General features: G+C 37.9%; 4 protein-coding genes across 11 annotated transcripts in view; 2 read left to right on the top strand and 2 right to left on the bottom strand.

The window, feature by feature from the left end:
- Positions 1 to 162: 162 nt before the first annotated feature.
- Positions 163 to 5,424, bottom strand: LOC113672415 (uncharacterized). 2 transcript variants are annotated; one of them, XM_027188696.2, is made up of 4 exons: positions 5,182 to 5,424; positions 2,158 to 2,365; positions 1,345 to 1,454; positions 163 to 504 (listed from the first exon to the last, which is right to left on the bottom strand). In XM_027188696.2, exons 1-4 carry the CDS (start codon positions 5,224 to 5,226, stop codon positions 289 to 291), a joined length of 579 nt encoding a protein of 192 aa, XP_027044497.2. In that variant the 5' UTR covers positions 5,227 to 5,424; the 3' UTR covers positions 163 to 288. The 2 variants fall into 2 exon arrangements, with proteins under 2 accessions (XP_027044497.2, XP_089037407.1); XM_089181281.1 differs by lacking the exon at positions 163 to 504 and adding an exon at positions 825 to 1,037 and having other exon boundaries at positions 5,182 to 5,372.
- Positions 5,131 to 7,120, top strand: LOC113672421 (uncharacterized). Of its 2 annotated transcripts, XM_089181282.1 has the most exons (4): positions 5,131 to 5,252; positions 5,645 to 5,935; positions 6,442 to 6,478; positions 6,879 to 7,120. In XM_089181282.1, exons 2-4 carry the CDS (start codon positions 5,753 to 5,755, stop codon positions 6,983 to 6,985), a joined length of 327 nt encoding a protein of 108 aa, XP_089037408.1. In that variant the 5' UTR covers positions 5,131 to 5,252; positions 5,645 to 5,752; the 3' UTR covers positions 6,986 to 7,120. The 2 variants fall into 2 exon arrangements, with proteins under 2 accessions (XP_089037408.1, XP_027044504.2); XM_027188703.2 differs by lacking the exon at positions 5,131 to 5,252 and having other exon boundaries at positions 5,617 to 5,935.
- A 3,302-nt stretch (positions 7,121 to 10,422) lies between these two features.
- On the bottom strand, positions 10,423 to 19,177 carry LOC113672410 (uncharacterized). 5 transcript variants are annotated; one of them, XR_016179481.1, is made up of 7 exons: positions 19,026 to 19,177; positions 17,522 to 17,625; positions 14,419 to 14,724; positions 13,950 to 14,267; positions 12,912 to 13,256; positions 11,722 to 12,503; positions 10,423 to 11,003 (listed from the first exon to the last, which is right to left on the bottom strand). XR_016179481.1 is itself a non-coding variant. In XM_089181276.1 (7 exons), exons 2-7 carry the CDS (start codon positions 17,583 to 17,585, stop codon positions 10,501 to 10,503), a joined length of 1,677 nt encoding a protein of 558 aa, XP_089037402.1. In that variant the 5' UTR covers positions 17,586 to 17,625; positions 19,026 to 19,177; the 3' UTR covers positions 10,423 to 10,500. The 5 variants fall into 5 exon arrangements, 2 of the variants coding, with proteins under 2 accessions (XP_089037402.1, XP_089037403.1); XM_089181276.1 differs by having other exon boundaries at positions 12,363 to 12,503; XR_016179482.1 differs by lacking the exon at positions 19,026 to 19,177 and having other exon boundaries at positions 12,110 to 12,503; positions 17,522 to 17,737.
- Positions 19,178 to 20,610: 1,433 nt separating this feature from the next.
- The window catches only part of LOC113672409 (uncharacterized), a 9,191-nt gene continuing 7,172 nt past the window's right edge, over positions 20,611 to 22,629 (top strand). The window contains exons 1-3 of one of the 2 annotated variants that reach the window (XM_089183565.1): positions 20,611 to 20,747; positions 21,333 to 21,438; positions 22,157 to 22,429. In XM_089183565.1, the coding sequence (XP_089039691.1) occupies positions 21,348 to 21,438; positions 22,157 to 22,429 (364 nt within the window). In that variant the 5' untranslated portion in view covers positions 20,611 to 20,747; positions 21,333 to 21,347. The remainder of the gene's footprint in view (positions 20,748 to 21,332; positions 21,439 to 22,156; positions 22,430 to 22,629) is intronic. The other variant, XM_089183566.1, reaches the window with a different exon arrangement.

Genomic DNA, 22,629 nt, shown 5'->3' with positions numbered 1-22,629 from the left:
AAAGTGGGAGATTCCTTTAGAGTGTTCTTGCTTGACACTCTTCCTTTGTAAATGTGGATGGAACAATATCGAATGTGGGGTTATCAGGGACAGATCTTCTCAAACAATCTCCAACAATTTCCGAGGAGAGTGTTAAGAGATCGTTTCCAATCATGAACGTAATTTTCTACAAAAAATACTTTATTTGCTTCTTTAATCCTTAAGCTGATAGAGGCGAAGATTACAGGCACTGTGTATTTGCTAATAAATACACCATGGAAGGGCCATGTGCATCAACATACTGTGCCGCTATGTGTCCTTCAGTCTTGGGGTACAAATATTATTATCTAGCATCTGGAACCATGCTGTGACGTCCAAAGGATTACTACCAACTAATGGGTTTCCATTCTCATCGGTCTTGACATAAGAAGGAGACTTGAAGCTCTTTAGAGTAAAAATCTCACAATCCTCTTTTGAGACACAGCTGTAAACGAATTCGTGGTCATGGCCAGTTTTGTTAAGGTGCTGTGAACAGAAAAGAAAACAAAAATGAATCTACGTACTGGTTTCACTCTTTAAGGTGTGAGAGCTATGTTTTCCCAACTGATCAGTTTGTTGGGTGTTACTGGGTATTCGGAATTTTATCAGAATATTTTTTTTCTAATTTGTTTACCTCATATCCTAGAATTACCCTACAAATGGTGGCAGAATTGACATACTTGTCTAATCTGAGAGTGTTATGGAAAAGTTTTAAATTTTTTCAATGAGAATTTTTTTAATATGCATCCTCGTTTGGCATCGAAGTCTTGAGACTACACATCGTTTTTGCTTTTAGTTAGAAATTTTTTTTTTCTAACCTAAACTCCAGATGGAAGTTGACTCACAAGGTCATCAGTGCTTATTTATTGCAAGGAGCAGTTTGTACCAAGGCCACATATTTGTAGATGATATGCCGTGATAACGCAAGATACAAAACAGCTATGAGCCAGTCAACATTCGAGTAGGCCGCTGCAAAGGAGTGGAGTGACCTCCCCAAAGAACTGCGTGCTTGTGAAACGCTAAGAATTTTTAAAATTAAAACTTTTAAACTTTTAATAGAATCAGATAAGGCACAACAAAAATGTAGTTTATAAGTTTTTTGTCACTGTAAATATTTTTTGTAAATTTTTAATTTAATCTTAACCTGTATCGATGGTGAATTGTATTTTTAATAGTATTTTTATGCACTGATCACCGGTTTATACTAGCGTTTTCTATGATGAATTCGCTGAACGGTTTTTTCAGTTTTAGTAAAGCATTTGTTATTATTATAACCAAAATGGCCTGTATGACATCTGCATGCGCGCTACAAAGTAAACTTTTTACCTCAATTACCAACGCCTGATTTCTTACTGCTAACACATAATCAGTGTTTGCATTCAAACGTAAGGTGATGACTAGAGTTCCATTTCTGTTCGCGAGTATCAGCTGAAATTCTGTAAGGAACAATGAGATCATGAAAAACTGAGACAATGTCAAGTCTAAGCGAGATGTGAGTGGGAAATTTCCACCGCTCAAAGTAATAAAGTTACTTCAGTATTTACAAGGTCATTTGTTGGATGACAAAAGCAACCATCATCATCCGGTTTTAGATAAGATGGTTTTGAATGATCAAGATTTGGAAGATCATTTTCAAAACAAGCTTCTTTCAGGCTTTTTTTTTTTTTAGATAAAATCTCTTTCAAAAGATATTCTGAACCTTGTTTTCTCTGGTGTTTAAAAGTTCGGCTTCGTGGCCGTGTTCCAATTGTCTGGATACATGGACTTCTTTTATGCGTAAGTTTACGTCAAAATTATTGGCTACTGAATTACAGTAAGAACAGAATTTTTTGTTCGCACAGATTTACTTTCCAAGTGTTATGTTTGCGCGCTATTGTTTACCACATGTAACGTGTGACGGTACTAGTTTCAAATATTATATTCGATTCAACTTGTAACGTGTAGAAACAAAGTCAACGGTTCAACGCATGATATGAAATTGATGATGGCATGAGTCATGTCGAAACATGTATTTAAAAAGTTTCTTCGTGAATCTGAAGTTTACTAAAACAGGGTAATATGTATGCATCATTCAACGAATTCAAAATTTAAGAATCTTCTCTCATCAACGTGTTTGATGATTTTTCTTAGTGCACTGACCGATTTCGGCTGGAGAATCACTACAGGAGCCAGTAATAGACACTTGACTAGGCCGGTTTGAGTTAGAGCCAAATGGGAAACCAACTCTTAGAAGATTTCCGGTCCCTTTAAGTCCACTGCCATTCTTTGCCCGGTAATAAGATTGAATAAGGCATTTCTTCGTCCTCGGGTTTCCATTTACAGCTATGAAGAAGAGCACGAAATAAACCTGTAAGAGGAAAAGATCACGAGTTTAAGGGCTCGGGGACAACAATGACTCGCTCAGATAAATAGAAAATGAAAAAGTAAAAACAAACAAAAATCCAACGCAGCTGATTGAAAATAACCGAGGAAGGATAGCTTTGTCTTGGATTATTACTGATGATCTTACAAAAGTGACACATACTAAGATACAGCTCTTTTGACTTAGCTCGGTAAAACTTGGAATTTATGCGCGCCATTAAGAGAGTGGCAAAATAGTGATCATTCTGCATAGCTATGGAACAAAGTCAGCTTTGCTTCCTTAGTAGGTTAAATAGGAACTTTTAGCAAAGCGAGGGATATGCAAAGACAGATATATAAATTAATAACGCTTCCTTAGTTAGAATTAACGAAAACCCTGATTCACATATCTCCAGGGAGCATCACTTTAAAAATCTAGAATGGCAAATTTATCGAGTCTCTGACACAAGAAAAACCGACTTTCACATTTCTTGAAACTGTTTTATTTTACGCACTGTATCATTTTCGTCATTATATTTTTAGTTCTTAGCTGTCAACGACTTGTTCACGCAACATACAGACCTTTCAATCCTTCCTAGAGGGTTTTCTTTTATACTAAAAGAAGGTTTTCAGATCTCAAAGCAAACGAGTAGAAACGTCCAAAATGGTGTTAATTGAGGTACCAGTCGATTACGGATTTATAATTAAATGGAACTTTGAAATCTTAGGTTCTGTTTTTGGAATGAAAGATGACTTTCAAAGTATGTTTATCAACGATAACCAACCTTCGTAAACAGTAGAAACGTAAGTTTATTTTTATCCCTCTGAGCCGAATTTTTGCAATATCCGTAGAATTTCTCGGGCGCTGATTGGTCGAGAGCTATCGTCACATTTTGTCCATGAGCATATCACGCTTTATAAGCGCACGCTGAGTTTGTACTTTGATCGAAGAATGATCATGAAGTTATCTTTTGTATCATTTTACTCGCTACAACTTCTCTGTTAATATCTCTATTTATAATTCTTGGACTGATACAATGGTAAATAGGCTTCTCTCCAAGCGATGATGCCAATTTGAAAAGGGGTTTGAATCGACGAAATGCAGAAACAGTGCAAGTGAACTGTTAACGAACCGCTAGCTTTAAGAGGGTCCAAAAGTTTATCACAAGTCAGGTTTTGCAAATCACATTTCGTTACAAATTTGGTCCACGACGCAACATAACGCCATACTAATTTGCTCTTTGATTGATCGCTTTATAAAAGAAGGCCAACTCTTTTTTCGGTGGAAAGGATCTACATTCAGTTGCACGACTACTTTGTTTCCATCAAGATACCGTTGTTTAAATCCACTGTGTCCTTTGGACATAGTTGTTTCCAATTGATAACAGCCAAACTTATTCCTTGTTCAGTTATTGTTTAAAATGTATGAGGCTATTAGATTTTGCAATTTAAAAAGGTCCTTGCTCCGTTTCTGGTTCCGCTTAAGATTGGAAATGGCAGCGCATTTTCTTGTGCCTGCAGTAAAATAGTGTGCACTTTGTGTGCTTGTGTTTGGTTTTAGTGTGTTATACAGCCCTTCAGTACAAGAGTATACTCATTTTAACCACTAGAGAAATTTGTAGATATGTGCGAATAATTTCAAGGGCAATTGGTGATTTCAAGTGCATGCTTGATGCTGTCGTCAACTGTAAATAATAGTTGAACATATTTCTGTCAATATCCATTTAGGTGTGCATTCCAACCCAGAATTGGCTGTCCGCGGTTCAGCTCAAGGAGAATTCCCATGTGGAAAATTTTCTCTTATGCCTCACAATTTCAGTTCGATTGTTAACTGTCACTCTCAATTTTCTCGACTATTTCGTTATCTTCATCAAGTCCCTTTTTGGTGATCTATTATATTTTGGCCTCTATGCCATTATGTTCCTTCTAATACTGCACGAAAATTAAGGAATACAGCAATCAGCATGACTGGTTTGCTAGAATCATGTCGTTCCTTGTCTCAACGTTTTGGTCTCATTTGCTCGACATGTCTGATTAATGGAGGTGCGGTATAAACAAGGACGATACTTATCCGAATTGAGACTGAATCCTTACATGGCCCGGCGTCATAATATATCTCGCTCATTATCCTCTCAGGTGGAGAGCATTAATCTTGTTCATATCTTAGATCCCTAAATTGGTTCCCCACTAAGAGACCCTCTCTGAATGGGAGATACCTACTTCGTCCAAAATTTTATCACCAGCACAATTATATTTCTTTCACTTTTTTTTATAGTCTAGCACGACATGGGAGGGAATGAAACCGAAAGCTGGCTGCTCCAACGAACGCTAAAATTATAGCTACTGTTAAACGATTCTTAAAATCTGCATGGGTGTGGTTTATATTTCTATGAATATAGCTCAGCAGTAGAGGTTGAGATTCCGTGACACATACAAGTGCTACTCTTATACCTTGAGAAATTTTCAAAGGGACAGTGAGTATCAGTTAGACTGATACTGAAACAAATAAATACTGGTGAAGTTGCCCTATCCATGCCTTTAAACGAGTTTCACCGGCTGATTCTGATTGTTCCTGCGATTGTGACCTAACTCTACTTGAACATTAAGACATCATTTCAGCTCTTTCGTCTGATGGCATGTTCCTTAGTTTCCCAAACAGGCGCACATTTTCAGATTGATCGTTCCAAAACATTAGCTTGTGGTTGTGCTATTTCTGGCTAATCCGATGATTTGTTACATGTTTGCCATCACTTCGCAGTCAATTAATCAGCATGCAGAATAAGTTTTTCCAGCTTTCTCTCCAACGATAGCTGAAAGACCTACCTTTCGTATAACTCTGGGTTTTTCTACCCTCGAGAGCTGCTTCATCGCAACAAAGGAGGAAACTCAGCAATGTGAGTACTTTTGTTTACCTTTCTTCGAGCTTAAATCGAATGATTGGGAGTTTTCCAACTCCCACGAAAACAAATAACTGATAAATTAGAGATGTATATCTGGAAGAGATGTCCTTTGGACCGACTGTCGCCCTTGTACCCTCTAAGGAAGAAGCAAGTTTGATAGTGATTTGAGCCGTTAACTTTAACCTTTTTGCTTTTTATTTAATGAAATAATTAATGTTAAATGCTCATTACGATTGTGTTTACTCAGAATCTAAGCTTGTTAATCTGTTAAGCTAATGTAGTTAAGATGCTTTGAAGTATTAATCGGATAAACTAAGAAAGACGTTTTCGAATTCTTACCTCTCCTCGTCAGTGTTGACTGGCAGCTTCCTGTTTTTTTACACAAGAATCACAGGATGACACTTGTGTGCTACGCAGCTTCCCTTCCGTTGGTGAAACGAAGGCTATAACTTTCCTCTAAAAGTAAAAGAAATTGCTGTTGTCAGGAACTGTGCATGGATCTCCATGGTTTTCAGTTACCACCGGTTAATGCAAGACAGACTTCACTTGTCTGGACGACGCCTGTTGTCCAAAGATCACAAGAAGCTGCCATTTTATGGTTGAAACGCTTTGGAGAATGCAAGGATAGGAAAATCACCGGCTTATCACAGGATAAGAAGACAAAGAGAAAAAAAAAGGTACGTTGGGCAGGCAAACTTTACACGTGATAGCTAAAGCACCTTTAACCTTGCATCGCTGAAAATCTTTCAAGATAAGGAAACACCTCCCTTTTCATCGATTGCCACGCGCGCCCTGTCATAGCCGTCTCTGCACGCGATGTCTTTAAAAATAACTTAGATATTGTCTGCTACCTGTGCATCAAATATTCATTTCCATTTGTGAATGGGTCATTGCAAGGAAAGAAGAGAATAACACATTTTCGTAGAAAAAAACTTCTATTTGGAATATACGTTGCATTGCATGCAGGCAGTTGACACTTTGTTTGGCAGAGCATAGCAAATTATATCATTTCCGTTGCACGTGCACATGAGTGATGGCAACTTGATTTTAGTATTGATCTCAATTGGATATGACAAGGGTCAGATACATTATGCCATCGTAATTTTCGGCATAATGCTATAATTAGAGCATCAAGCGTAATGCTGGCGTAATTCTGAGCCTGTTTTTATTTCTTACACTTTAGGAATTTGATCCAGTAGAATGTTGCATTTTGAACCTTGGTAAGCCTAAAATTATTAGCAAGTTATACCTGTTTCAAAGTGGCGCTTTTGAGCAAAGATTTTAATTATATTTCCGACAATATCTCCAAATTTCACCAAAATTGGCCAAATATCAGCTGAGAATAAACTCTTCAAAGATCAGAACTGAAGCCAAAACACTTTACAAGAAAAAAGACTCGATATTTTTAGTGGGTCGGTGTTTGTTTCTGTAATCCAATCACATTAAAGCATGCCATTTGAAACCGTTTAGCCTGTCGGCGCTGACACGTGCTAGAGAGCAAAGAGCAGACACAATTTGTTAGGAGTTAATTAAGTCGAGAAGGTGAAGTGTAACACGCTTGAATATGTACCTATTGGTGTCGGTATGGAAGGTATATTTATAAATTTATTTTATTTTTAGGTATACTGCGTCAATCAGCAAAAGGAAGAGGGAAGAGGCCAGGCAGGGAAGGGCGAGCTACACAGAAAGACAATAGAAACACAACACAGTTTTTCAACGACGAATGAAAATGAAATTCCTTTTTGTTCCATCAATCATCTCCCTGGTCACATTTTTATTCTCTTATGAGTGCGAGCGTATCCGTGTGCTGATCAAGTGTTCTTTGTCGGCTGTTGAGTTTAGGGTTCTGTACAAACCAGTCTTTCATATCATTCTGAAATAGATTTCAGCCGTACGTCAGGTCACAACTTTTAGAATATTTGGAAAGTGCTTCACTTTCCGTTTTTCTTTCTCAGCAATTTGTTTTGTCACTGAAGCCGGGAGCGGCTGTAGCACGTGGGGAAGAACATGAGACCAAAAAAAATTCCAAAATAATCCGGAAGTCTCTTAAAAAAACAGCGCTTAATTTTACAATTTGTGATCAAACTTACTGCGGTAGATAATCACGCTTAAAACTATCAAACCGCAGAGATTAGTGGATATATTAGATAATACACGATAAATATATTAGATATTGTACGATAACTTGGATATGATAAATTTCTGAGAAAGACTTCTTTAGTATAACAACTTGATCAAGACAATCTCTAAAGAAGAACTTAGCAAAGAAAATATTTAGGTCTCCAAATGAATCAATGACATATGCACCAAGCCACCACCTTGCTATGAGCGGTCAAACATGTTCTAACCGGCTTGCAGTTGACTGTTCTTGTTACATGATATATATCTCAAAAGAAGCAATTGGGAATGTGTTTCACTTTCCGAATTCTTCTCAGCGATTTATTTGTCACTGAACATCTTTTCTATCAATAAATAATTCAGTAGATGAACGAGGAATTAATCGTCAGTAAAGACAAGGGTCCATTTGTTCAAAGACTGATTAGCGCTAACCCAGGGTTAAATTTAATCCAGGTTTCTTTATTTCCCCATTCAAAAGCCTTTTTCAGATAATCTTCTCTGTTCTTTTTAGAGCATCCAGTAATCAAACAGTAGACAAAAATAATTGAATTGAATTTTCTTTGAAAGCCTTCTGAAATCAAATTTCACAGTATCCCTGGGTTATGTTAACCTAGCTTTGAACAACCCGGCCCGGTAAATTTTAAATTAGACTGATAAAAAAATTAAAATATAGAGCCCTCGAACGTGCTCAGGCAAGAAACGGCTGGAGCACGTAAAGGTGGAAATCCCAAAATAATAGACATAAGTTAGAGGGGAATATTTGAAAAGCTTAATAAAGAAAATATTTAAGTTTCCAAATGAATCAATGATTTATGCGCCAAGTCACCTTATTGTCATGAGCAGTCTCAAGTGTTCTCACCAGCTCGTATTGCAGGAGATAGGTGTTATAGCTTTCAAAATGGAGAGATTAGTGGATATATTAGAGATTGCACCGTAACCTGGATATGATATAACCGTGCTCTTGGTATTGTAAAGCATGCAATAGGTGGCACGTAGAGAAGAACATATTCATTTTTGGAAAGTACTTCACTTTCTAATTGTTTCCTCAGCGATCTTTTTAATCAATAAATAATTTGATAAATGGGAAATAAAAAGTAAGATAAGATAGGTAGGGCGATAAGTTGTTAACAAGAAGAGTAATGAGTATTAAAAAAAAATAGAGAGTGATAAGTACTAAAAAAATAGAGAGGCCCCGAATGTGCTCACGCAGGGAGAGGCCGGAGACGGAACACTCGCTGTAGTTGCGTGTGTCTCCCTATTTGTCTCAATTGGTTGTTCAAACTCGAGGGAGTATCGAGGTTTCCACGTCTACGAGAGTCATGTTATGTTATGTTATGTATGTATGTCAAGTTATGCATATATATATATATATTTTTTTTTTTCTTTCTTTCTTAAGATTAAATTGGACATTGTAAAACTTGAAAATGTTTTCATTATTGTGCAGATGAAGTGGCCCGCTATTTCACCTCTAGCATTACTATCCCTGTCTTTGGTAGATTTCTAATATACTGGCAAATTTAAAAAGAGGACACTGGTCAACCTCGAGATGCTACAAACATCGACCTTAGTATGTTTACATTTTCGAACTATTAATTTTCGACTGCTGTTAGGTTTTACCGATTCACAGTGGCTGATCCAGGGAAGGGTTCCGAGGGATCTGAGGCCCCCACCCCTTCCATATTAGACTTGGTGGTTTATTAGGGGTTGGTCATTATTCATCACGGGGGGGGGGGGGGGGGGAAGGGGGGATCGGAGGATTTTGGCCATGTCACGATAAAAGATACCTAATTCCTCCATAACACTCTGTATCTCTCCCACCCTCATCGGCAGTCAATTGGGGGAGGGGGCAGTCAATTTTCTATAGTCCCCTATTTATACTCTGTTGGCGACGACCGATCCCCCCTCTGTTCCACCTGAAAGCCATGTGATTTCCCCCAAACTCCTCCACCGCCTCAGGCAAAATATAGTGCCAAATCCCGTATTCAGTACCCTCCATTATATTGGCACAATCCACATTCTTCGGAAAACTCTTTAACGGGTCGAAATATACTTGTGTTTTCTTTAGATTGGTCATATCATAGAATAATTGTAACAGGCAAATCTGGTTTATTGTTTTTCATTATTCATGTGCGAAAGCCTCATGGAAGAAGGGAGGAATTTTCAAATTTCGTATGGTACTTAACGAGCTATTTAAATATAGACATTCCTCATCAACAAATCAGAAACTGGATGTTTTGTCAAGTACATAATAAGGAGACCTTATTTTTAATGAGTTGATCACCACGTGCATCTGTATTGCAGGGCATTGCACCACTGAACGGTACGGGGAGAATTTTTCACGATTGCAAAAAGAGATGCTCTATTGGTCAAACATTTTGTACATGGAGAAACCCTAAAAGGTTCGGTTGTTGTCCTTTACAAAATACTGTTTGTTGCAAGGACTTTGTACATTGCTGTCCGGCAGGACTTGTTTGTGTTTATTTTGCCCAGAAGTTTATGTGAAAGTAAATTGTGTAACATTTAAGAGTTCAATTTCTCTGATGTTGGAAATATTAAAAAGACGGGAAAAGTAGATTGTGTGAACACGTTACTCTGCCGTCAGAAAACAGACTTTCGAATAGTATCACTAACTATATTTGCGATACAGGAAGTGTCAGTCCGATAAACATTCACCGTGCAGCGCAAACATCGATCGCTAAGCTGTAACGATATGTCGATCGCTAAGTTGTAACGATGTGTCGTGTAAACGAGATGGGTTAGGGAGGTGTAAACGATAGATCAGGGAGACGAAAACGATATATTCTTGAGCTGCAGCGATTTATCTCTAAGCTCAAACGACATATCGCTAGGAGCTCAACGATACATCGGCGATATATCGCGGCTGTTAAAACAATAGCCCTGCAATGTATTGCGGATATATCGTTGCTACTAAAATATCGCTTAAATATCGCCGATATATCGCGATAATCGCGATATTCGGCGATATTGTTTGCATTACTTTTGCACAGTACTGTAAGTACCATGTGAATACAAGCAGAACTACTTGTTACAGCATGAAAATCTTGATGTATATTTTGACTAAATACTACTTTGCTCAGGGAAAAAAATGGATGCACATATCACGTTAGAGATGGCTGATAAGTTGGACCGTATCTGTTGAAAAATTTGATTTCCCATTCATATGAAGGCCCCTGGCATCGAACTGAATTTGCTTTAATAGTCTTTCCTCCCAGTCAACTCTTTCCATGTTGCTCGAGTAATCCAAGAACGTCCTCCTCCTCAGTGTCTTGGGAAGGTTTTTCGTATCAACACCATCGAGTCGAATTAGCAGGAGAGATGAATCAGCCATTTCAGCAGAACGGTGCATCGCAATTTCCAATTCTTCACGGCAGAAGTTGCTGTCAAGATAATTTCGTGAAATGACCGCTAGTACCTTTCTGCTATTATAGATACTGTCTGCAATGTTCTCGATTATAGCCTTTCCAACAATGAAGTCCCGACTGTGAATACAGTAATTGATTCGCTTGCTCTCCAAAACAGGTGTAAGGTTGTCTCTCACCCAATTGTAGTCCAGGGTACTGAAGCTGATAAATACGTCGTACTGAAAGTCCTTCGATTTAGTGTTATCTGAAGAGGGAACGCATAACAAGATGATAAGTATTTGGTACGGTCCTCTGGGTTTAACATGATAATGAAGTCACGCAGGTTGTTGGGAGAACACGAGAAAAACCTTATAAATCAGTAGTTGTGAGATGGGTGATTTATTAACCATTCAACGTTCTTCTTCTTCTTCAATGTTCTTCTAACATCCCACTTTATAAATCTCAGGCAAGAAACACGCAATTTTTTAGGAATTATAATCGTTTGTCTCACAATATAGTCACTTCCAATGTGAATCGCGAAGTTTTGACTGCATACTGCGAGGCTTCTTTAGGTATTGTTAAGGTAACCTTAGAAACCTTTTTTTGCTCAGCTGTGATTGCCTAATATTCTACATCTGTGACTGGCGTATCTGATTGATTGTGCTTCTTGATAGTCAGCATCCGTGCTTCTGGGATTCCTATTTTACCGACCTAGTTGACGATTTTAGGCTGACAACTTATGTGGATCATCAGCTTTGGAGTTCTAGCCAATCAGAGCTGAGAAGAACTTTCTGAAGGGTGACGTGTACCCAGTCGGCGTCAATCCCGAAAAATACTTGCCGAATGAAGTCGAAACGTCGCCATCCACATTCGAATATTTTCTCTGTTTTCATCATCTTTGCGTAAATAAGAGCTTTCAGTAAGACGTTTTCCACATTAAGAGAAGCAGCAAAACATACGTAAGTCAACGAATTTTATATTACTTGCTTAAATCGTGTGTAGTAAACGGAAATGTCAAGAACTTATGAAGCTGTGTAGCTTATTCTTGCTTTGTTGTTTTCGATTCCTTGTAAACACTGAAAGACTTCCAACAAAATAAAAGAATTAAATGATCTTTTAATTCATTAACTGCTACCAGTTCCTTGAAGCAATGGAAAAGAGAACTTTACCGTTTCTGTAACGGCTATTTCCTCTTTTACTGCGCGGCAAAGTTCGAAATCTACGGCTCGACCTTCAGTTGCAATTTTATCAACCGTTTCGGTGAGATGTAATTTTTTTTTCTTGGCGGAAATTTGAGAGTGGAAACTTTTTATCTTCCCTTCGCTTTAACTGCAGGAAAGCTTACTTACGACAAGATTTATTTTTTCTTACTTTTGTCATCATAACAGAACTTAATAGCCTGATAAAACACGGTCTTGGAAAGCTGAGCGACCAATCAGATAATGCGCTCCATGTGCAGTTATGTTATTATTCATATCCTCTCCCATTATTTGGCTTTTTGGTCAAACTTGGGATGTTTTGGTTTGTGTACTGACGACATCAACGCATAAACAGTCTCAAACGAAATTCAAGTATGATAAAAGTACACCAACGGTGCAAGGAAAGAGGTAAACTCAACACTTGCGTTTCCGATGTTTTCTGCTCCTCTTCCATTGTCGATAAACGATAGCAGCGGTCAGCAGACCGAAAAATATTCCGACGCCTACCAGTAGGAACTCTGTCAAAGAAGTTTTGCTTTGCCCATCCCGAGAATCTTTGACTTCATCTTGAAAAGGAATAAAACAGGCGAATGGTCAGCACATTCTAAAGAAACATTATGAGGTGGAACTACGGGCGATGATTCAAAGCTACGGAGATTACCTTTCATAGGTCACCCCCCTTCCTCCATCCCCCTTCCCCCACCCCAACAGTTTGTAAGTAGCCTTTCATACTCCTGTGCGCAGCGAGGCACTTTGAGTGTATGTTGTCTTGTAAATGCTATCTTGCACAATACTGTCTCACAGAATGCTTTCTCGCAGTTGTCTTACACAATGCTGACTTGCCCAAGAACTCTCCCCAACCACCGACCACTTCTTGAATGGGGACGTCTCGACCCGGATAAGCGATTAGGCCATCGCCTCTTTCAAGGGCTTAAAAATCCACTATTTTAACGTTACATGTTGCTCGTACTCACTTAATTCAACAAGATTCAAGTGAATTGTACCAGAGTCGCTTCCTTTTAGAGTAAAGACCTTACAGTGATATGCCCCAGTATCCTGCTCTGTGACGTTCTTTATCAGCAATGAGAAATTAACTTTTGGAATGGAATGCTCCTCAAAAAAGACGTAGTTTGACTCATGATGCAGCCCATTGTTACCGTCCAGGGGTAATGTCTTTCCTTTGAACGCCCAGGAGACAATTGTGGTTGAATTTGGGGTATTCTCCCCCACACACTTCAATAAAGCATTGTCGCTTTTCTTAATGGTTACTTGATCGATAGATGCGTAAGGATGGACTTTTGGTTGAGACTGGGACTTTTCTGAGCAGAAGAGCAAAAGAGAGTCATTACAACTGATCTAAACCGTTCAAAAATTCTTAAATGGATTACTTTATAAAGAGACCGTGGGTTTGCGTCGGTGAAGGGTTTTTACAAGATAATTTGCTTTCATTAACTGAGTTGATAACGTAAGTTGACCACCCTAGAAAATTTCTAAGCTAACGTATCAATCGTTAGTCCTGCGTGGCAGAGAAAATTGACGAAGGATCAACTTCCGACACGTCAGCTTAGAAAATATTTACCTTGGCCAATTACCATCATTAAATCTAAATTATCTCAGAAAGTTTTAGTTTGGATGATATACCTGCAACCTTATGACCACGATCAGATCTGCATTATAAGGCTAGTTTGACTTGAATTGATAAGCACATAAAATAGGGCTATTTTCAATTGGGTAAAAGGGTGTCGTTTTAGTGTTTGCAGTCTGTGAAGATAGAACTCTCAAGAGAAAAGGAGGAGGAACAAAGGCAAGTCATGTGAGTTGCGGTGGCTACATGATAAAGTTTCAAATAATTCCATAATAAAGTATGAAGAAACTATCGTCAGAAGACACCTACAGAAAACATGGAATACATGCATAGAACTGCACTGGAAGGTGTTTCGATCAGAGACTTTAAATTCTGAATTGTCACTTTTTGACTGATAAAGCAAGACAGATGAACCTGAATTTCTTACTGTTTACAAAAAGCTTGATTTGATAACGTTTCTCGCCAAATTTATTCTTTGCAACACATGTGTATCGTCCTTCATCTTCCTTCTGTCTAACATAAAAAATCTCCAAGTCCAGACCACTGAGAAGCAAGCCATTTCTTTTCGTTAACCCGTAAGAATGATTACCGTCACCATCCTTTACTACCACTTCATCCTTAAGCCAGGTGAAGGATGGTTTTGGCCAACCGCTGGCGTAACAATAGAATACAGGATTGTGACCTTCTAAAAGAATTTGCGGGGTTGTGGTGAAGAATCCTCTTGCTTTTGAGAAATGTGGATGGGCTGGTTGTAAAATAGAAAATAAAGTGTTGGAAACAATGGATGAAATGACTTTCGCAGAACACTGCTTGAATGAAATTTATAGCCAAATTTCCATGCATTAAATAGAGAAAGACAACTGAAACCATCAGCGGAAAAGAAGATATAAACTCACTTTTAACATGGAGAACTACTGAACAAACGTCAGTTCCATTGTCCTTTGACACCTCGCATCTGTATCTCCCATAATCCTTTGCACTGATATTGCTTATTTGCACGCTCGACCAGAGCCCTGGTACTGATTCGGATGGTAAAGTGGAAAGCCCCTGAAGTTTCCTTCCATTGTCTTCCTTGCTCCATGTAATCTGTCTCATTGGTCTCCCACGGAGGACAGAGCAATTGAAAAACACTGTCTCCTGGAGATTCGCTATAACCTGTCTCTCCTTGTGTATATTGCACAAGATTTCGACTTGCTGTAAAGCTAACAGAAAAATGAAAAAGAACATGATGAGAAACTTCAAGTTCAAGGGCAATAATATCCTATACTTTCAACAGTAGAACAATTTTTCATAACAATTTTTTTTTGCTTCCGCCAGACCACGTTTTTGGCCATTACTTGTTTTATTACTTCAAAACAAATCTTATGGAGTTTTTTCACAGTACAGCAAATTTCACCACAGCACTTAAAACCTGTAACTTCATAACAGCAACGCATGAAGAAAAATATCTCTTGCAAACCTCATTTTCACTTGTAGGTTGTGACGAAATACATAATTTTTGAGTAAACATCTTGCACCAATGAGAACGTCATACCAATCATGAAGTTAGGGTACCGCAATATATTGCGTTGGAATCAACCCAACATTGGCACAAACCATGAATAACATAAACAAAGAATTGTGAGCTCAATGTAGCCCAATGTGATGATTCATGTCCATCCTAAGGACTTCGTCGCTGTGATCTGTTGGAGCTAAAAAGGTCGTCAGGGAATTTTCTATCATGTACAAGGAAGCGTGTTTTGTGTACCTAACTCGAAATTTTCACTAGTTTGTTTCTTTTGGAAGGGCTGGTTTTGCTGGCTCAAGTAAAAATTGCGCAAAGCATTTGTATAAAGTATATTTGATCGAAAATATTGTTTTAGCCTTGTGATTGCTCTTTTGGCGAAAATTGAAAAAAATTAGCAGGTTATATTTGCTTTGTGCGTCGACTGCGACGTAAAATATCCATTTCTTTGCTTTTGAAAGTTGTCCATGAATTTCTTCTTGTGTCAGTTAAATGGAATTTTCCCGATACAAGTACGTATTTACTTGTCACTAAGGTCTGGACTTTCTCATATGAAATGCCATTTTCCAGTAAACAACCTAAACTTTATAACATAACCCCACCTTATTGGAAAAATTTTACTTGGAACTGAATGCTACTGTTATTAGAAATGAGAAGTGCTCGCGTGCTCAAACGTTTTCCACCAATCAAATTCGCTTTTAGCAACCTTGGCCTTTATTACATCACTGCATTTCATTACGTATTGCACGCACGGGGCAAATTCCAGATGGGTAACAACCGAATAGGGAGCCTACGTTTTTATGCCCATGTAAAAGCATTTGAAATAGGATACTTTTCTTCCGTTTAGTATTTTGTTCGAGACCGCAAAATGTCTTTGGTGAGAGGTCATTTGAGATAAAAGAGAGTTTCAGTTTACTTCCCACTGCATCATCATGTGGATAGTTATTTTTTAGGCAAAGCTGTAAGTGAATAATTTTGATTTTGTCTCTGATGAAATACTGGCAGTAAGCGGGGGGAGTGCCCGTTGTGTGACGAGACCAAACACGGCTGTGAAGGAGACTTCAGGAAGCTAACTATTATTCAGACACCAGTGGCAATAGACCATAAAATATTTGTGTCTGAGTTTATTTCAGATAAAATAGAAGGCTTTTTTGCTCTCCAGTGAACGATATTGTCATTGGAATCTTTTGAAAGTGAATGCTCTTTTCCTCCTACAAAAATGCAAACATTAGTTCCTCAGAGCCCCATTTCAACCCACCTCTCCAAAAAAAATAATTCGTACATGCGTAACATGCCTACGTTTAAATTAGACACTACTCATTTCCTTTTCTTAAATCTGATCTCGGTATTACATAAACCGACAAAGCTGTTTTCATATCTTTCTTTTCAGATGTCTTTTGGCTTAAACCATATTTATCAGTCTTATTTAGTTTTTATTTCGGAGAAATATCTCAAATTTGTCTGGATACACTTCGTTCGAGAATCTACCTAGTGGCTGTCAAGGTCAACTTGTGAGCATTTGCAATGTTCAGTACCTTTTTTTAAAGGAAATCAAGCTAGGTCAGTCAAAATACCTAAGATCTTCTTGCAGTCTGTTTCAAGTCACCAATTAAATCTGAAAACAGTTTTTTAAAAACAAGCTATGAAGTCCATCATTGATTTTTCATATTCATGAGCACGGAAACAAAACACTATTGAGCAGATGTTTTTCAACTTCAGACGTCTTCATTTTAGTTCAACGATCGGTGTCGTATCACAACCCACGATTGTGTTAAGTTACAACTTTTGGACTGTGAAATACACCGCCATTCATAAAAGGCCAACAATATTTCTAGATGCATCATACAATCCATCAGTTATGTTTTCTTATCAGCGAAAAAAAATACGAAAACAACATTTAAATCAGGGTAAATGTTTTCATTTCATTTTTTTACCAATTCAAGCTGCATTAGCCAGACATTTCCAGTTCTGCTCTGTTATCTACGCTATACACACTCCATCTTTCCAAACAAAATGCAACATAGAATAATCACTTACTCTCGCATTAGAATTATTTCTTTTGCATTAGACCTACAAATCTCAAAATTTGCATAGCTCTAAGATCTAAGTCAATCACTGAAATTTAATGTATCCGGCTATAATCTTGATTAAACTTTCTCCCTAAAATTTGTTTCCTTGGAAAATTTATACGGGCCAAAAAAAAAATTTGTTTGCGACCAGGAAAAGCCGTTACTTTTCTTATTATACATTAGTAATGAGTTTTAAGCCTTGAAATGTTTGCGAAAGAGACTTTAAAATTTGTCAACACATCGATGGATGATTTAAAATGAGTCTACGACGGACAAAATGAGATGAAAAACCGAGTTGTCTCTCTAACATGAGTAAATTTAGGTTAGAATATTGATGTAGACATGCATTCTTCATTTCCTAGGAAGGAATTACTTTGCGGAAAAGTGTCTAACAAATGGGAAACTCATAAGCCACACTTCACTTACCACTGCAGAGGGCGCCAATGACAGCTCCACATAAGATGAACCTTTTGACGGGAAAAGTGGCCATAGGTACTTAATTTCTCTTCCAAATCGTAGCTGCAACGATCCTGTCGAAAATATCCTCGAATTTTACATCGGCAGGAAAAAACACCCCTTCCCTTCGATGCGGAGGCAATTTGTATTATGGCTTACTTTTTGGCAAATGTTCCTAATAAGATGTGAATATTATTAACTTAATCAAACAATGTTTGTCGGCAAATCTGTAATCTTAAATTTCTAGTTGGTTCTAAACTTCTACCGGCTGTGCACTCCAGGGAATTACATTACAGCATTGATTATTTTTTATTCGGAAACGGGCTCCTCAAGGGACGCGATAAAATAACTTAACTCAAAAATTTCATCTCATTTTTTTCTTAGAACTGTCTGCTATTTTGGCTCGGAAAAAATCATTTTTGACAAAACATAGCTGTCAATTTCTCATCTCAAATTACATTCACTTTGGACACGTTATTGATGTGCACAAATAAAAATGGTTAGTTACGCTTAAATTGACCAGTGCCAACATCGTTCTTGATTTTGAACGCATTTATCCCTGTAGGATATTTCCATTGTAAGATATTCTAGTTCAATAAACCATTGGTTCTGTGATAATTGATAGATATACAAAGATTGTCTGAGAAGAAAAATGAACGGAAATTTGTTACGCTGAAATTATTTACTTAGCAAAATATCTGCCGAAAGACTGAAGGTCTTGAAGGGACATATGCCCAGAAAGAGATCAGGGCAAATTAAACGCATTTATCTCACAATCCCACGCAGCGAAATCAATGCGGGAGATTCAATTTGATTACCTTTTCAAATGCTAAATCGATATTTTTCGCGTGTTTCGGAAAATATAGAGGTCAGGGGAGGCTAAATAGTGAAATAAACAAATAATCGTTTGCCGTGGATAACACAACAGCAAAGTTAAATGGCAAGCATCATGAAATAAATTTCACTTGACGCGCTTTATCTTTGCATTGTTGACAAGAGACTGGTTACTCCTTTTGTTTTCTGAGTTAAAGCGCGTTTACGGGGAAGATTATTAAAAACCGATGACCTAAATATGTATTGCTTTTGCTTTATTCAGTGTCTCGAGGATTTAAAAACATAATCCGAAAATTCTTCAGAAATGTAATAACATCGACTGAAATTACAATGAAGATGTTTTAAAATTGATTTCCAAGGCGATCACCTCGGCCGATGGACAGATTAAAAACCAATTGTAAACTTCCGTGAAGCTCAGATGCATGCTCTTGAAGTTTTCGACAAATTCAAAACCAAAGCAAATGATAAAAACTGAGGGAAACAGTTAACTAGGGTCCCGACGAAGGGCTATAACACTCAAAACGTCAGCTTAAGAAACTACTATACGATAGCAAATTTACATTACCCACTCAGCTGATAAAGCTAAATTATCTTGTAATATCACCACAAATACAGCTTCACAGTTTCTTTCAGAACTTACCCCCTTTGAAGTAGCTTTACGTTTCAGCGTTAGCAATAACTTATTGACATTGTTGAAGCTTTTGGATAGCAGCAGATATGTAACGAATTTAAGAAAATAAACGACACTTTTGAAAAACATGTTTCGACAGTTCTTCTGTCATCTTCAGTTCTGATTTTACAAAGTACAAAGTTGAATTTTAAGTGTAACAAAATGCTGATTGGACAAAACAAACAATACTAGCAGAACAATGTATGCAATTGCGTTGCGCACAAAGTTGTGTATTACTTAATACACAAAGCGATTAAAGAAGATTAGGGAGTTATCACAATGCACGAGGTAGGATACGCATGATTCAGCAAAGGACTGCGGCTTTCTTATAGATGTAACCAGAGTAAACTTCTGAAATCTTTAACCCTCACATCTTGGATACATGAAGTACTCCGACATAAAGTACCTAATCCTTCCCTTTAATGGCTTATTACTCTTAGCGACTGTTCTCTCAAACAATTAAAAGGTCATTACGTTGCGCACAAAGCTGTGGAGTACTTAATGCAAATGGCCATTAAAGAAGATCAAATTCGTTTCAAAATCCTCTTTACACGTGTTTCTTTTCGCTTCTTCGATATATATTCGCGTTCTATTAGCTATTTGTCGTTGTTGTTGTGTCTTCACTTAAATCAATGCCTTCCTTGAAGAAAATCGAGACAATGTAAGAAACAATCACCGTTAGGATTTAAGTTCTTTGTTACTCCAGGGTATACCATGAAAATTAATTGTGATTGTATTCCTTTATGGGAACAAAGAACCTACTACAGTTTACCCCGCTACCAACAACTGATTTCGTAGTTCAGTTGACAGTGGCGTCCACTTTTTCAGCCTTCTTGTCTTTCTTTATGATTGGAACTTACTTGCGAGGATCATACCTCTACTTGATTGAAAGTTGTGCCGATAGTTTGCCTTTTACATTGGAAGGTCCTCACAACGATATCATTTTACGAGCACGTAGCAGACAGCACTTCAGAAATCACCGTGATGTCGCAACAAAATCCCTTATCAAGAATTTCTCATGAACCATGTGTTAGCGCTCAGCATCAGTTGCGGACTCAATCTTTCTTCTTGGCGAAAGCTTTCCCTTCTTCACTTCAATTAGCCACTCCGAATTGTTCGCAGTAACCCCAGTTAATGCCAGTCAGCTCTGGTAACCGATATGTTGACAGATCTTGAGAATGACCAACTTCGGAAGGTCACATCATTCAGCTGGGTTAAAAGCCTCTCACAATTTTCCATAAGCGGCCAGCTCTAATTACAGACTTGTTTAATCCCTAAGAGTTTCCGCTTGAGTCTTCTTACTCACTCTCGTAACTGCTTCGTCAAGTTACGGTAGCTTCTTCTTCCTTTTCTTTTTTAGCCGAGGTGTCCTCTTGATTCAGTCTCCGGGTGACTGAAAGACAACTATGGAAATTTCTCCTTGATCAGGAACTTAATTCTCTTAATCCACGATATTTGAAACTGGTCGGAACAGGTAGAGAGAGTATCTCTATTTCACCACCAGTTTTATGGTACCCGAATAAGATAAATAGACGAACTACTTACACCTTGCTGGTTTGTTAAATATTAAAAGGTTGACTTTTGAAACAAAGCTGAATAAGACTGGAAATATAGTTTCATCTGATATCTCAAAAGAAAGTTCTGAAAAAGCTTTTAAGGATTCTGTGGTAACGGGAGTGAATTTGGAACAAAGTAAGTGCGTAATGTCTAACCTTAAAAACTATATATTTTGACTACGTACAAGAGGAGATGTAGTTCGTAAGGGATATTTCTACGCATGCATTGGTGTTATGAATAAACATCAGCACGCTTATTCTGTTCATTCATTTTTTCCATATGGTAAATATCTTTTACCATTTCTGTGGAGTTTTTGTCCTTTTCTTTTAGTCTTTGCATAATCTAGCTATAGGCCATATCTATAAATACTTCCTTCCTGAAACGAATGCCACACATCAGAAGAAGAAATTCCTCTCCCTTTAGTTTTACTTAACGCCTTAACTACATCTGTGAGTTGGAACTAGAGCTTCCCTTCAAAGGCTTTGGTTGACTGAAGAGTTAGATGACCGATTATATCATGCTTTTACTCTTTAGAATTATTTTCATAACCTATCACGTAGGTAGTCATATCTAGAATGTTATGACTCCTTCTTAATCATAATAATATTTCCCTTCTTTGGTAAATGGGGAAAGATACTTAAAGCCAAACACAGGAAGTACAAGATTTTTAAAAAAATAAACAAAAACTAACTCAATGCCATTCGTATCCTCGCTTCCTAGAGCAACCAGCAACGCATGGATGGGAAATACTGGTCCTTCCTTCTTAGTTTTGAAATATGTTTGATGATATGTGCATCTGTTACTGGTCGTCTGGCGCTGAAAAAGGGTTAGACTATCACACTGACTTCTTAACATTTTCAGGCTCAAGATCTCATCAATAATTCTCCTTACTGACTTCCATACAATTCTTATAATGTTAGTTCGGAGAACTTGGTATTGGGTCGACTGATAATCCCTTTAATGAATTTTTTTCTTCTTTGTTCTCATCACTTGTCTGCATGATATTGTAAAGAAAAATTATATCTTGGTCACTCGTGGGAGTTAAATGATTTAATTTAATTATAATCAGACAACAACAAATCGTTTCATGTTTTATATTTACAATTAAAACGGTTATATCACATCTTAGGGAAACGTTTCAAGACAGCTTAATATGCGGGTCAACCTAATACATTACTAATCGATTTTTGACATACAAGACCGACTTTGTTTCAGTGAACACCAAGAGGGAACTTTGTTACTATAGAATAGTAATGATTATTTTTGCTGAAATTCCGCCTTGTAAGCCTTGAATGCATTTGCAGTTGGGCTCCTTATAGCTCCTGGTTTCCATATAATAGCCCAGATCACCTCCATCATGCCAGTTTTTAAAACATTAGGAATTATGTGATTGATCGTATGGAAACCGCGGCTGAAGCCCAACTCAGATACATGCTAATCTGACCAGCAAAAAAACTTCAATTGCTGTTCCTATTATTCTCCATACGTTATTCTTGAAACCTAAATCTTCCTTGCCTGATTACAAGTCATTGCTTTTATTCCAGATATCAGAAGAAACGCCTCTCCTTGTGGCTCCGATTGCCCTTCGTACTGTTTTCCTGAATGCTTGCCCGATTGTTGTAACTTCTTCCAGTACTACACACCTGCACCACCTCCACCCCCTCCTCCACCTCAGCCCGGACCCCCCGGGCCTGATGGTCCAGTTGGTCCTAGTGGACCACCGGGGCCGGATGGACCAAAGGGAATACCCGGACCACCCGGTCCTCCGGGGCCTCCTGGATTCCCCGGAGCTCCAGGTAGTCCGGCTGGCTCTCCAGGTAAGTTGAAGTTGCGGCGATCTTGAAAGAAATTATCACAGTAAATTGAGAAAGGTTTTCGGAAGCTTGTGGAAAACGAGCAAACATAAAAATGTAAACAACATGACATACAAATCAATGAACAAAAACGAAATCAAAATTCAACTACTTAAAATTAGTGCTGATAATACATTTGAGGTCCATTACATTAGTAAATTAAC

The sequence above is a fragment of the Pocillopora damicornis genome, chromosome 9 (assembly GCF_964200805.1).
Source record: "Pocillopora damicornis chromosome 9, jaPocDami1.2, whole genome shotgun sequence".
Lineage (NCBI taxonomy): Eukaryota > Metazoa > Cnidaria > Anthozoa > Scleractinia > Pocilloporidae > Pocillopora > Pocillopora damicornis.
This window is presented reverse-complemented; position numbering and strand designations above follow the sequence as displayed.